The sequence below is a fragment of the Botrytis byssoidea genome (genome assembly GCF_014898295.1).
Source record: "Botrytis byssoidea strain MUCL 94 chromosome Unknown BBYS_001, whole genome shotgun sequence".
NCBI classification, from domain to species: domain Eukaryota; kingdom Fungi; phylum Ascomycota; class Leotiomycetes; order Helotiales; family Sclerotiniaceae; genus Botrytis; species Botrytis byssoidea.
In genome coordinates this window covers 1,478,271-1,491,758 of record NW_024065842.1, presented here as the reverse complement: position 1 = coordinate 1,491,758, position 13,488 = coordinate 1,478,271, and the positions used below count along the sequence as shown (strand labels likewise).

Here is a 13,488-nt window from a genome sequence, read left to right as displayed (position 1 = left end):
CCGAAAAATTCAATACTAACCGAAGCTACTTCGGTAGTAGTTGAATGCATCACAAGAAGATTACTATTCACAAGTCTACCAATGAAAATATAAAGGAGCGGAGAGAAAATGTTGGCTTGTTGACATGCCTGAAACCTTACCTATATATCAACACCCTCTAAGTCTAGCAATGGAGCTGTTAAATTTCGAAAATATGGACCATTTTAATGGAATATAGCCTGAAGGTTCTTGCTTTACGCCAACAAACTGCATCCACCGGCTAATTTGAACTAGTCAACTTGCGTCACCGAGATGTATCTCATATCTCACAAAGTATACACTCCAGATCTACGGTCTATATCCTGCCGAAGTCGCGGGGCTACCGAAGGTGCATGAATTCGCAACTTGTGATAACACACTAAATGCAATAGGCAACCATCCCGCCAGCTTCCATCAAATAATGGTCCAATCAAGATTCAAGAATCTAGATTCACATCGACCTTTCTCGATTTGAAGCAAATGGAGGGTTTCTTGCTGAATCGGAGGCATTTGATGCAGAAATTTAATCCCCAAGCGGGTGAGACGTTGAGTATAGTATCAGCGTCAATTAACATATCTTTGCTCTGAAGAAACATCTTTCCTTGGTATTCGGGTCCGAGGAGAAGCTTATATCCGATAAGCCATTGAATGGTTGGTAGTGACATCGAAATGTGGTCGATATATCATCGAGATGGTTGAAAATGTGTCGTTGTGTTGCGACTCTCGATGCCGGCTATTAGGCTACGTTATGCGATTAAAGTCTCCGCTATGGAAGGCTGAACTCAAATTTATGACACCAACTATTATCTCTAAAGTAGATTAGTTCGAAATTTGGTCGAGATAACTCTTTTTTGAAAGTGTTTTTGGGATGACTGGTGAGAAAGCGCGATGGCTCTAGTAGAATGTAGTCCTAGTAAAAGACAAGTTTAATTGCTTTGGTCACCAGGCGGGTACTGCTCGAAATTATTACTATACTACTAAAGTGGGATTGACCGAAACTTCAGTTATATTCTCGATATACCCCAATCTTCAACATCTTCAGTCATCGAACAGCTTCAATTCATGAAACCTCATTTCAAAATGATGTAATACGGTTCAAAATATTGAAGGGAGCTTTATTCACTCAATTGAGAAGAACACCTTTGTTTCGATGCTTTAGGTAAATCTTGCGAGGTTGCTTTTGACGCACTTCTCCTGCACTTGAACCAACACTTTGGGGTTGCCAAAAACACATAACCTCTTCCACGCTGAGTACTCTCCTCAAAAGCTCTCGTACCGTGTCGATCTCGATATGAACTAAACGGATAGTCTCGCGAAAATTACTCTCGACAATTGCGGCAATTTTTATTCAATAGAACTAACCTATCGATCATAACTTCATCACTGAATTATAACGATCACAAACTGCAAAGCAAATGACTTGCATGTTTTAGGCTCTGCTGCAGTCGTTGGCAATGCGACGTGATAGGTCGCTTGCTTCAATACTTGCACGGCTTCAGCGTATTCATTTTCCTATTCACTCTCCTGTCATTTCTTCGATTCAACCTCAATACATGCAGAAGTATCTCTAAAGATTACCAATGTAACTATGATCATTTAGTTCACTGCCATGACAGTATGGCACAGTGTATGGAGGAATGAATTTTATCCGTCGATCGACCTTCCATGAATATTTGGGATTGTACTGGATTCCCCGAAAAGTCTCGGAGCATCATAGTCCGCAAAAGCTGCAGCTTCATAAGAAGTGCTTCGTTGGCGATACAATGATGTCAATTAAAAAGATTCAATAGCTAAACAAACGCTCTCGAGTTCACTTGCACCAAACACGGAGTTGTACATCAATAGAACAAAGAGACTAGGTATTGCGAAATGGCCTTGGCCTATCTGCATCATTGCAGCTCTCAATTTTCAAAAAAATTGCTACGTTACATCATCGTTTCTTTCAGTTGACAAGATCTCTACACCCTTCAGGCTTTTTGCTGTGACTATCCAATCAAGAAGACCAACTCTTCAGTCGGAGCCGCGAGCTTAACAGGAAGGACTATAGTTTCACTGTCTTAATACATTCTACAAGCTCTTCGAAACCAAATTAGATGGTGTGCCTGCAATGCAAGCTACCTTTTCTTTGGTAAAACCTTCCCCACATTAGAATACGACAGAAATTTAATTATTCAATGATGAGCAAAATAGTTGCCATCGTTCTGAGCGTATCTCTTCGATGTTCCTTGGCTAATCTGAGAAATGAATATTAATATTCAACGATTAGTCAAGGTTGTATTGTGAAGAATCTAAAGGTATGCACGTAGGGAATAAAGCTAGTTTTTGATAGGTACCATTATTTCTTATGGATAAGAGACGTACACATACGAATACCAGTACCATGATCTTGATCGTTATATAAGTAACTACTCTAAATACGAAAGGAGAATGGGTCATTGGCAGTAAGACAGTGGTACCAACATTTGGCTCGCGTGCGGCTGGACTGTGAAGTTCGAACTGTCATCGTGACTACCACGCGTCCCGAGGATAATAATGCAAGCATAACATCCGTAAGTAGACCACATATATCCTTCGGGTGTGCTAACTGATCATAGACTCTTGCACCTTTGCGATATTGAGCAGAGTCGTACCAGCTTTTAGTCATCAGTTGCATCTCAAATAAGCATGTGTGGCTTAGTAGGAACTTGACGATCGCTGCATGGGGTCGGGCGTTGAGAATGGTCTTGTATCTACAATCGATTACCCACTAAAACTTGGTAGAGGGTGTGGGATAGAAGATAAAGAATTCCTCGGGCAGTGATGAGTTATTTGCTCAGGTATTTGAAAGCTTCAGGATGTACCATGAGTATGGGCTTGTCTGCTGGTGCCTCATGTTATTAACATTCACAATATTGATATCCTACCCATGGTTTTTGTGTCAAAGCAGGCGATGAACCGGCAATTTATGATATATTTTCGCATCAAAGAATTGCATCAATCACATCCACATCCCAGAATATGATCGATCTCTTCCCATGATCTCATCACCCTTTTCTGGGAGCCCATATTTGCGAGTGACTGGAGTGAGCAACATCAAATACCGAGACATTAATTCCCACAGCACCGTCGATACAATCAATTTAAGCTGCCGGCATAACCTCTATCAAGCATTGGTTCCATTGTTTCCATACCCCGGTAAGCTATCCCGTCTAATAGTTCCTCGAACGCCGAGAACTTCGGGCACGGATCCATGTTCCTGGCTCATGTCTTTCATCTCGGAAGACACCAACACGTTGTTAATTTAGGCGACCAAAACAATCACGTCCCCCTATCGCATTCATCGATTTCCCCGCTCAAAACATATTAAAAGACATCTTGTACATCGTCGGCGATATGCACTTTGATATCCAAGACATAATATGACGAACCGTAGAAATAGAATATCCACCATCGTAGATTCCCTTTTTCAGTTCTTCATCCCCAATTTGGGACCTTCTCCGATCTCGCGATATGTTGTCAAGAAGGGCGTTTTGTGAAATGGAGGGGCTTCGTATCAATTTCCCTAACGGCCATATTATATTTCTTTTTGTGACATCCGAGTATCAATACAAGTATCTATAAGTGACCAAGGGCATCCCCTCACATAGGTACATAATTCATTTCAAATTTAGCGCCAGGAGAAGCAACGTCAGGCGCTTAGGACTTCTGTATTATTAGTGTAACACGAGATAGATAGGGGGAAGGGAGGGGGTTCGCTTAGATGAATGGGGCGCACGAGGCGTGTGGAGAACATTGTTTTGGGGGTGAATCACATAGGCTTATATGGGAGGGAATTCTGATTTCGAATGTTTTGGTTGGTTCGTATATTTATCCCTTGGGAATTGGGTTTGGGAAATACTGGTGAGTTGATTTTCGATACGGGACGGTAGATCGTGGTTGAGTCAATCGAGTGGGGTTGTGTGGACTACCGGTTAGAAATGTGTACGATGGAAGGAATTGTGTGTAATCAGCTGTGTGCAATACTTGTCTTCCTTAAAAAAAGAATACGATTCGGACTTTACTTCAATCTATACTTTGTTGAAGATATGAGAATCATAAATACGAACAGGCTTTCGTTGGTATTCGAGGAGCACACGTTACGATAATTCGTTGTGAGTCTAATACTGGTGCTTCGGCTTGCTACTTCGTACTTGCTTGAGCCAGGATATCAAGAGGAGGAGAGCAAACTGTTTATCACGCTTTTGCTCCTCCTCTGAGATTCTGACTCAAGTAAAAGGGCAAGCTGTTTCCTCTTGGTATTTCGAGCGACTGGACAGCTGAATTATACTAATGGGCTAAACCTTTACCTCCGGAAAGGGAAGACAGATATCCACTGAGGAAAGCTTGATGAAACTTACTGACGAGAATCCGTTTGTGATTTATTCCACCCAAACTGAAGGATTAATTATCAAATTTGTCCTGCGTTGTCCATAAACTCGAGCATTGAAAAGGTTCCACATCTTATGAACAAACAACTAGGGAATGTTTGAGTAGGCACCTAGGGTCATCATACCAGGTCTAAACTCCTTGATCTATCCCTTTCATCTAACTGCAGACAAGGCTCAGTTTCGTTTGTCAGACACACGGTTGGCGTCACTATAGGCCTTGGGTGTAACGCTGTAACAACCACTCTGTAGCACAAGTCCTCAATGCAACACGCTCACCAATCAATTAAACTAAACTCCACTGCAAAATGCCGAGAACAACAATCAACAGGGACGGTCATTGGGCCAAAAGGGTGACGAGAGGCTGTTGTTTTGATACTACAAACAAATCTCAAAAGGTAGGCAGGGACCCGACTAATGCTACATACCTACTACCAATAGCATGGCATGGCATATTTCTAATGAGAGAAAACTTTCCCACGGTTTTTAAAGGGCAAAGAGGTAGAAAGACATTTGAACATACAACCACATCATCGTACACTTCTTCCCTTTCTTCCATATGTAGGAGAAACAACATCAATATCAAGATCGTAAAATCCAAGCATCGAGAATATTTTCTGCGAGAAAGTTGAAGTTATTCCCACTTCTCTGTTACCCACGCAATCATTCAAGTAACACACTAATAAAGTCGAAAAGTACGGAGTACATACAGCCCTAGCGTCAATCTCCCCACTCCCCACTGTCGCGTCTCCAGCGTTCATACTCACCAAAAAAAAAGTTTCGTACGCGATCAATTAAATATTAAATCGATATTAATTTCAATATTACTTATGCTCGACTTCACATTGACTTGAGTCTGATCATTTTAATCTTCATCTAGCAATATTAATAATTCATAAAATTCATCATGACGACCATGATGGATGCCTTTGTTCGTCGGTTCCAGCTGTTAACAGAGCAAAGAGAAACTGGCGATGAATTAATTAAGGTGTGTTGGTTCGCCGTCGATGCTATGATGTGATTGCTATGCCGGAATCCAATTGCCTATGCTAACTTCAACTACCATCAGGATCTTTTGATGTATGTCGAGACGGTCGAAAACGGTCTAGGACATGAAAATGAGCGTCTTAAAAAAGAATTGAACGATGCACATCTGGATCTGGATGATTCGAGGAAATCGAGAAGAGAATTGCAAATACACTGGAATTTGACCAGTCAACATTTAGAACGAGCTATCAACGAAAATAGTATTCTGCAGGTACGACGGAATGAGTTCAATGAGAGCCGGCTTTATTTACTGATGCGTTGCAAAAACAGAATCGAAATCCCTACATAATAGCGCTAGTTGATGCCGATGGCATGATTGTCAGTTGCACATCCCCATATCTCGTCCGAATCATCGCTGATAAGTGCTACATAGTTCAATCAAGATCTCATAAATCAAGGGCTCGAAGGAGGTAAAAAGGCAGCCAACCTCCTCAGGGCATCAATACTCGAACAATGTAGTGGACCTCAGACCGAGGAGATTGAAATCATGGCAAAAGTCTGCGGAAATTACACCGGATTATCAAAAGCCTTAATGAGAGACGGCACACTCGAAAGCTTCGAAAAATTTAAAGAATTTACTCTAGGATTTACCCAAGGAAAAGCACATTTCGATTTTATAGATGTTGGCCATGGCAAAGAAAGGGCAGATTCAAAGATTAAAGGTTAGTATAGCCTTACCACGATTTACGGTCATTTCGGGGCAGGCTATCATTGTACTGACTTCTACAAGAATGTATTAGATGGCATTTAAGAAACTGGAATTGCAAACAACTATTACTTGGTATATCATTCGATAGCGGATACGCACCATTTCTCGACGAAGTGATTACGCAGGACGATCGAAATAGAATTACAATAATGGAAGGACCTCCTATAGTTCGCGAGCTCTCTGCAATTGGCCTCCGAACTCTCAAATTCGAACATATTTTCCGCTCTCAAAAATTGACAGATCGCACAACAGAATTCAGTCAGGCATCCGTTCCATCAACCTGGGCAGGTGTCACGTCGATTCCTCCACCCACACCACCTACCACTGTCGCATCTCCTGCTTTAGGTAAAACCACTTCGACGGCAGTTAAGAAACCAGATGTTACAAGTAATGTTTTTGCTCGGCTGGGCTGGGTTCCGGGTCCTAGAGGACTGGATCCCCCAATACATGTCAAGAAAGATGTATTGGAAGCGGTAAAACGACGTACAAATTCGAATAAATTATGTAACAATCATTATCTACGAGGCCCTTGCTCTAAAGGCGATGAATGTTGCTTTGAGCACGATCACAACGCTACAGAGGAGGAAATAAAAGCCATTGCTTATTTAACACGTCAGAATCCTTGTGTCAATGGCCAAGATTGCGATAATGAGGAATGCATCTATGGGCACCATTGCCCAAGTGTGGTAATCCCCAGCGTTGGGCCTAAGGAACCTACATGTATGGCATTTGCTTGCAAGTTCTACAAGGACGATCACCCCCCAGGAACTGTCATCAAGCACCCCAAAAAGGAGTATGTTGAACGATATTAAACATCGTTCAAAATTACTTTCGGTCCAATTCCCTTACAACACAACATTTGGTTGCTTCTTGCTCGAGAACCTCAAGAGTTCACTGTACTATGGATGGATGGATTTTTGATTTGCCGATGGATGCAATTCTTCATGGTCACCAAAATTAGTTATTATGATCTGAAGGGCCAATTTTTAATCGCGGCGAGGTAGTTTAGCTTGGTATATTAATGGATACTGAGACATTCTTACTCCAGTATACTCACCACTCTTTAATATAAACTATTTTAGCTCTCTAGGTTACACCTGGAGAAATTCTATTGTTAGCATTTGAACATTACTATCCCCACTTGAGTCTATTTCACAGCTTTTGCAAGTACGCACTGGTGACATATTCTTGGGTGAGAGAAAGTCAGATCACTCTTTGCTTCCCATCCTAGAAGCTATATGCATTATCAGATACCTAGATATCTCTGGATACTCTAGCTATTTGTTTTCCAAATCATCTCAACTAGTATACGTATCTCCAGCTTGCACCACACTCCACAAGAACCTTTCTTTTTCTTTTTCTCCTCTCAATCCTATACATCGACTCTTTTTGAACTCAAGCTAGGGTTCTAGTCCACCTTATTTCGATTCTCTTCACTCCAGGGATTTCTTCTTTGGATAGTGGGCTCTGCATTGTCCGCTTTCATTCCACATTATGAATGCACATTGAATGAAATTGAGTGATGCGTCTGGAGACCTGAAGTTTTATTTTGAAATAGATTATGTGTGGCGCATGAAAGATGTATTGTGAGTTTAAAGCTGGGAGTTTCACGAACTACATGTAGATGGTGTTTTTAGGTGTGTTGGAAGTGTGGTGAAGATGGCGCTTAGTGGTTGGTTGTTGTCGTTGGGCGGGGTATCAATTGCCTACTTTTCTCTTTTTGGGACGTTGTATGGTAGGTAGGTAGGTTTTGGGGAATTGAGATTGGGGTTTTTGTTTGAGTCTTTGGGGATTTGGAAATTTATAGGAGAGTAAGAGTGTTCTGGGGATTGTGTGTGTAAGGTTATTGTGATTGCGGCTTTATGGATGGGTTATCGGGAGATGAGTGTTGAGATGATGGGGGAGCGAGGGGGTGATGGGTTCGTTTGTGTTTTGGTGGATTCTGGACAGTTGGTTTCTTTGATACTGGGCTGTTGTTTGTGGAAGCATGTTGGATTTGAGAGTGAAGAAAAGAAGGATGGAAGATGATGGAAAGAGATATCGAAAAGGGGGGGGGGGAAGAGAAGACATTAAAAAGAGTAATGGTATTGAAATGAGAGAGTAGAGGAGGAGGAGGAGACTGTACATGAATCTAGTACTAGCGGCTATTATTGAGTTTCCACACAGATTAGTTGATTCAATTCATTCTCGAATTTCTGTCCGTGAAGTATCTTCTACCCGCCAGCTTATAAATTCTCATTCGACTAAAGATTCATGTTTTCAACTAGTTCGTCTCAGTAACAGTATAGCGTAGTATGGTATATAAAAGTCTTCCCTCCCCATTCACACCTCTACATCTTTCTCCAGCCCCTTGTAAATCACTCTATAGTAATAGCCCTCCCCAATTTCTCCCTTCCCTATCTCCTTTCTCTACAGACCTTTCATATAAATCCCGTTTCTAAAAACTACAACTAGCAATTCCACATCCCCTATCACCAAATACAATCTACATACACCACCACCACCTCATCTCCCCTACAACCTACATCTCCAACCTATCCACCCGCGCGCAAAGCGTTTACCTCTCCAACTCTGCGATACAGCAACACACCTCACATGTCCCTGAGTTCCAACCACCGACTGGCAACTACGCGACTAACGCAAAAGTTAATTGTGCGCTAGGTGAGCAATTAATGCATATTACTTGAATCCTCACCTATCTGCGTTCAAAAAACCTAACAGTGTTATTTTCCAATTTGCAGTGGTGGGATTTTCCTGATCGGGAAGTACTTTTTTCCTTTTTCTTTGGTATGTAATTATAATGGGTTAGGTTAGGTGGGTGATTCCTGGAGATGGGAAATGAGTGCATGATCGTGGGATTTTGATTCTACCGGGGAGGGGGAGGGGGATGGGGATGTGTAGTATTAGGGGGCGCGGGGGAAGGATATTGGAGAGAATACGAGTACATATCTGGAAATCGGGTAAGAAGGAGGGAGAAGATTCTAAAAAAATGTATCAGATAAAAAAAGGTTGAATAGTGAAACTCTTTTACTACTCGAAGAGGTTTGACTTGAGAGTTCGACTACAATTACAATTGCAATTACAGTTACAGTTACATATAGATACAAGACAGCTACCTACCCAGAATAATTTCCCAGATTTCTCAAATTTTCGAGAAAACAAATAAACAAACAAACAAACCAACCCAAATAAATAAAAATAAATACGTGTATACTCCCCGTCCGAGAACCCAAACAACCCCCCTCCACCTCCACCTCCACCTCCCATCCCCGAACCAACCATTCAAAAACCAACCAGTCAAAAATTCCAAAAAACACCGTTACAGCGCATACATACCAACAGTTCCCTTCCCATCCACCCATCCCACAAAATCAAAATCAACAGTTGGAGGCGTCACTACGCGACCAACGAAAACCAAGTATTCAAGACCTCCTTTTCACTCCCTGCACGAGCACCACACACACACATACACACACACACACACACAAATACACACGGTAGGGCACGGCGCGGGACGGGAATCTTATATTCGGAGTGAATGTATGTTTTCGTAACGTCGTGAGGGGGAGGGTACTGTATGTATGTACTATGCAGAAGGGGAGGAGGTAGGTAAGTGCGTAGGTAGGTAGGTAGGTAGGTAGGTAGGTAGGTAGATAGGCCTGTTGAAAAGGGAGCAATCCATGCCTCTCGTAGGTACACTGTAGATATTAGAATACTCAAAGCATATCCAAGACATATTCACAACACGGTATCATCATCATCACCAACGCTCCCACACTAGCAAGAAAGACATCCTTCCGACAACCACTCGTGCCATTTCAATGCAGGAATCGGGCCGTCAAGAGACCTGGGAAATCTGCACACTGTATGTAGAACGAGCTGTGGTTACACGCCCGATTATGCAGAGCTCCGGGGAGAAGATAAGAGAGATAGGGATGGTGAAGATTCAATTTTGATGCGATGGGTTTGCTTAAGGGGCTGTCTGTTTTGCGTTGTGTGAACAGGGGGTTGTGGATGAGGAGATGTATTCCATATTGGGTATAGGTTCTCTAATAGAACTAGCTCTAAAGGTCCGAGGTCTGATGAATAATGGATAAATTTCCTTCTTAGGTTACCTTCCTCTTAATAGGGCTGATTTGAGAGCAAAAACGTCATCACCTTATCAATATGGTAGATGGGAAAAAGTAAAATGAATTAAGCGCGATGAAGTTGCGCATGGAAACATGGTGCAGGATCTGTAAAAAAAATATAAAAAAATATCACACTTGAAGTAGAATATATTACCATGGAGAATAGATCTTTAGCCTGGTGAATTTGAGTAGATTCATTGAGGTTATAAAACTAATCTGATTCTGATTCATCGGAATCATGTTGATTGAACTCTTGAATTTCATCTTCGGTGGCTACACCCAAACCTGCAGCACTCATGAGTCTGTCTTTCTTCTTGTTTGCTATAATGATAAACGTTATTAGTAACCATCTCTCAGAAATTCAGTGGGGTGTGAAGAACTTACTCCCGGGGTCAACGTCAAACTCCTCCTGAACTTCACAGTCTTGTAACTCTGATTTATCTCCAATCACACTGCCCTTTCCTAGCACGCAATCCGTTAATGTGCATGATGATCCTACGGTAACTCCATCCATCAATACACAACGAGTTAATCTTGCTCCAGTTTTGATTTGACAATTTGCACCAATGACGCATTCCTTGATAATGCACTTCTCTTCGACAATTACATTTTCCGCCAAAAGACAATCTGGTCGTACCGTAGTTTTCTGTGCGATTCCTTCTGGCCAAGCTATTTTGCTGTTATGGGCGAAAGGAGAAGCGGCATCACGGCCAACTTGATCGATAGCTTCAATTTTGGCGAGCTGGAGGGATACATTAAGAAGGATAGGAGCTGTATCTACTCGTCGGATGATTAGTGGAGGAACTTCTCCTGTGGGCTTTGAAGGATGAATGTAGGCTAGAATTGGAGGAATAGCCAAGTTTGATTTATCGCTAGCGGTCGAATTATCTGACGATTTCTTTGATGAAGGATTCTCAAGTTTAGAAGTCCAAGTTGAGCTCAGATTACCGTAATCGACATCGTCACTTGCTGGGCCATTATCAAGCATATTGTCGTCGGACTCATCGGGTCTTGTTTTCTCAAAAATATCCCGCAAGCCCAACTTATCACCTAGACCTTGTTGCCATCCCGCTTTTGACCACCATCCAATAACATCTTCACCAATATTGTCCATGTGCTCGTTTGCGCTGATCATATCAAGTACCCAGGCTGGAAAAATATAGATATGCGCATCTCGATGGGAACTGAGCATTCGAATACGGGAATGGCTGCGTACCAGGGCATGACGAATTGGTAGCCCTTTTTTATCTTCAACTATATCCTTCAAGGTATCTGTAGGGACAGAGTAGAGCAAATTTGAGACGTGAGGAATCAAAGATGATTTCGAAGGTGGGACAGAGGTGGCGGCGAGGGGCGAAATTGCAATGAAATCAGTTTCTTCGCCCTTGATTGGCGTTTCGCTCTTGGTTTCGTACCACACTCCAAGTCCACCACGTCTTCCGCCTCGTTCACCACCAAGTGCCATTTTTGGACCCTCGTGATCTCCTCCCGTTGCTCCACCCAAGCCTCCCTCCTTTACCATCCATGATTCTATCAAAGATTCGCCGCCGAGCTCACAAACCAAATCACAGGGAAGCACTATGAAATCACCCTTGATGATGTTCCGTACTTCAGGCAATCGAAAGATTTGTGCAGTACCTGTGGTTTGATCTAATTCTTCGGGTGCTAATAAATCAGGTTTTGGCAATGGCAAACTTGTCAAATGCGGATTGGTAGCCAATGCTGTTTTAATAGCTTCCTCTGAAGAAGGTGGTGTAATGAGAGTGATATCTGAATAAGTGTTAGTATCCTGAGAACCTTAAATACAGTAGCCCTAGGGCCCTTAATCAGACCACCCTATTTAACATCGCACTCAAAGCTACTCATTCACAGACGTCGTTGAGATCTTAACGATAGGTACAGAAACATGAATTCACTTACTGGTAACGCCCATTCGATAACAGAAATCGATAGGGTACCACACCATGGGGCGATTTGCTATGGGTATTAAAGCCTTTGGGTTCTTATCTGGATTTGAGGTAAAAGTAGGGAAAGACGATCCTGGACCACAAAGAATTATGGCCTGGAAGCCAGGCGCTGGCATGGCGTGAGGCATTGTCGGTTATTTCTTTGCGTGAAAAATGGTATTCTAGTCGAAATGGATATGATATAAAAAACCGATGTGGTGAACGAAAGAGGAATCCAGTTCACAAAAAACCAGTACTTTATACTAGGTAGTGTATGATATCCAACTTAAATCAATCGACTGATACGGTAGTAAATTCTTGGAGAGAAATCGTACCGGATGTGTTCTGAAAGAATTGTGTGGTTATACCGCGATTGCGTTGGTAGCTGTACTCTTTGCAATTCATGAAAAATGTCGAAACTAGTATCACATGAGTCACACACTTCACGTGATTTAATCGTTTAATGCCCGATAGTCCTCATCTAATTTGAAAGTCATGACCGAATGTATGTTGAATTTATTCGTCGATCTCCGATTTCAAAAAGAAATATTGTCTACTGTCTGCCCAGTGCAGAAGTCGATGTGTACCCTGAAGAAGTCCAAGATTACTTCCCGTTGCAAAATTTCCATAATGGATAGGATTTTATCGATCGGCATTTCGTCAATTACAAGCCAGGAATCTAGACCTTTTTATTTTTGCATAGACAAACCAAGTGGTATAAAGTCGAAACAACGGGAGATTTCAAATAAATCCAACATCTAATGTCATCATGATACTTCTAAGGACGAAGCAAAGTGAAAGCCTTCAAGTACCATCAAGTGGATGGTATACCAGCGAGTAACATCCGAAGAGCGCACTTAGTAGTCACGATTTATCTATATGCATATAATGGAATTTGAATGACACTGGTCTGAAAAATAACAGGTCTATTTCGATTGAGCTTCATTGCACGGTGAACATTCCGAGGACCAGTGTCTCGACTTCCTACACTTGGATATTATATACAAAAGCTTGTGAAGCCAATCTCATCAATCTCATCAATCCTTAAATCTCGACCATCTCTCCTAACTTTCTCACCCTCTCACACTCTCTACTCTCCAGCCCAACCGACTCCATTCACCCTCCACAATCCACCCCCTATCCCTAACCTCTCCCCAACCCTCTCCTCTCCTCCCCTCCCCCTCGCCCCAACTCTTCCTCACCCCCCAGCAACGCCAGGTCCCAGGCAACGAAAA

General features: G+C 42.3%; 2 protein-coding genes across 2 annotated transcripts; one reads left to right on the top strand and one right to left on the bottom strand.

Moving 5' to 3' along the window:
- Positions 1–5,328: 5,328 nt before the first annotated feature.
- Positions 5,329–6,989, top strand: EAE97_000450 (uncharacterized protein; the record flags this gene model as incomplete). The annotated part of the gene is made up of 5 exons (XM_038870960.1): positions 5,329–5,409; positions 5,491–5,679; positions 5,739–5,786; positions 5,842–6,130; positions 6,199–6,989. 5 exons carry the CDS (start codon positions 5,329–5,331, stop codon positions 6,987–6,989), a joined length of 1,398 nt encoding a protein of 465 aa, XP_038738321.1.
- A 3,529-nt stretch (positions 6,990–10,518) lies between these two features.
- On the bottom strand, positions 10,519–12,402 carry EAE97_000449 (uncharacterized protein; the record flags this gene model as incomplete). Its single annotated transcript, XM_038870959.1, has 3 exons — positions 10,519–10,628; positions 10,692–12,077; positions 12,228–12,402. 3 exons carry the CDS (start codon positions 12,400–12,402, stop codon positions 10,519–10,521), a joined length of 1,671 nt encoding a protein of 556 aa, XP_038738320.1.
- Positions 12,403–13,488: the final 1,086 nt, after the last annotated feature.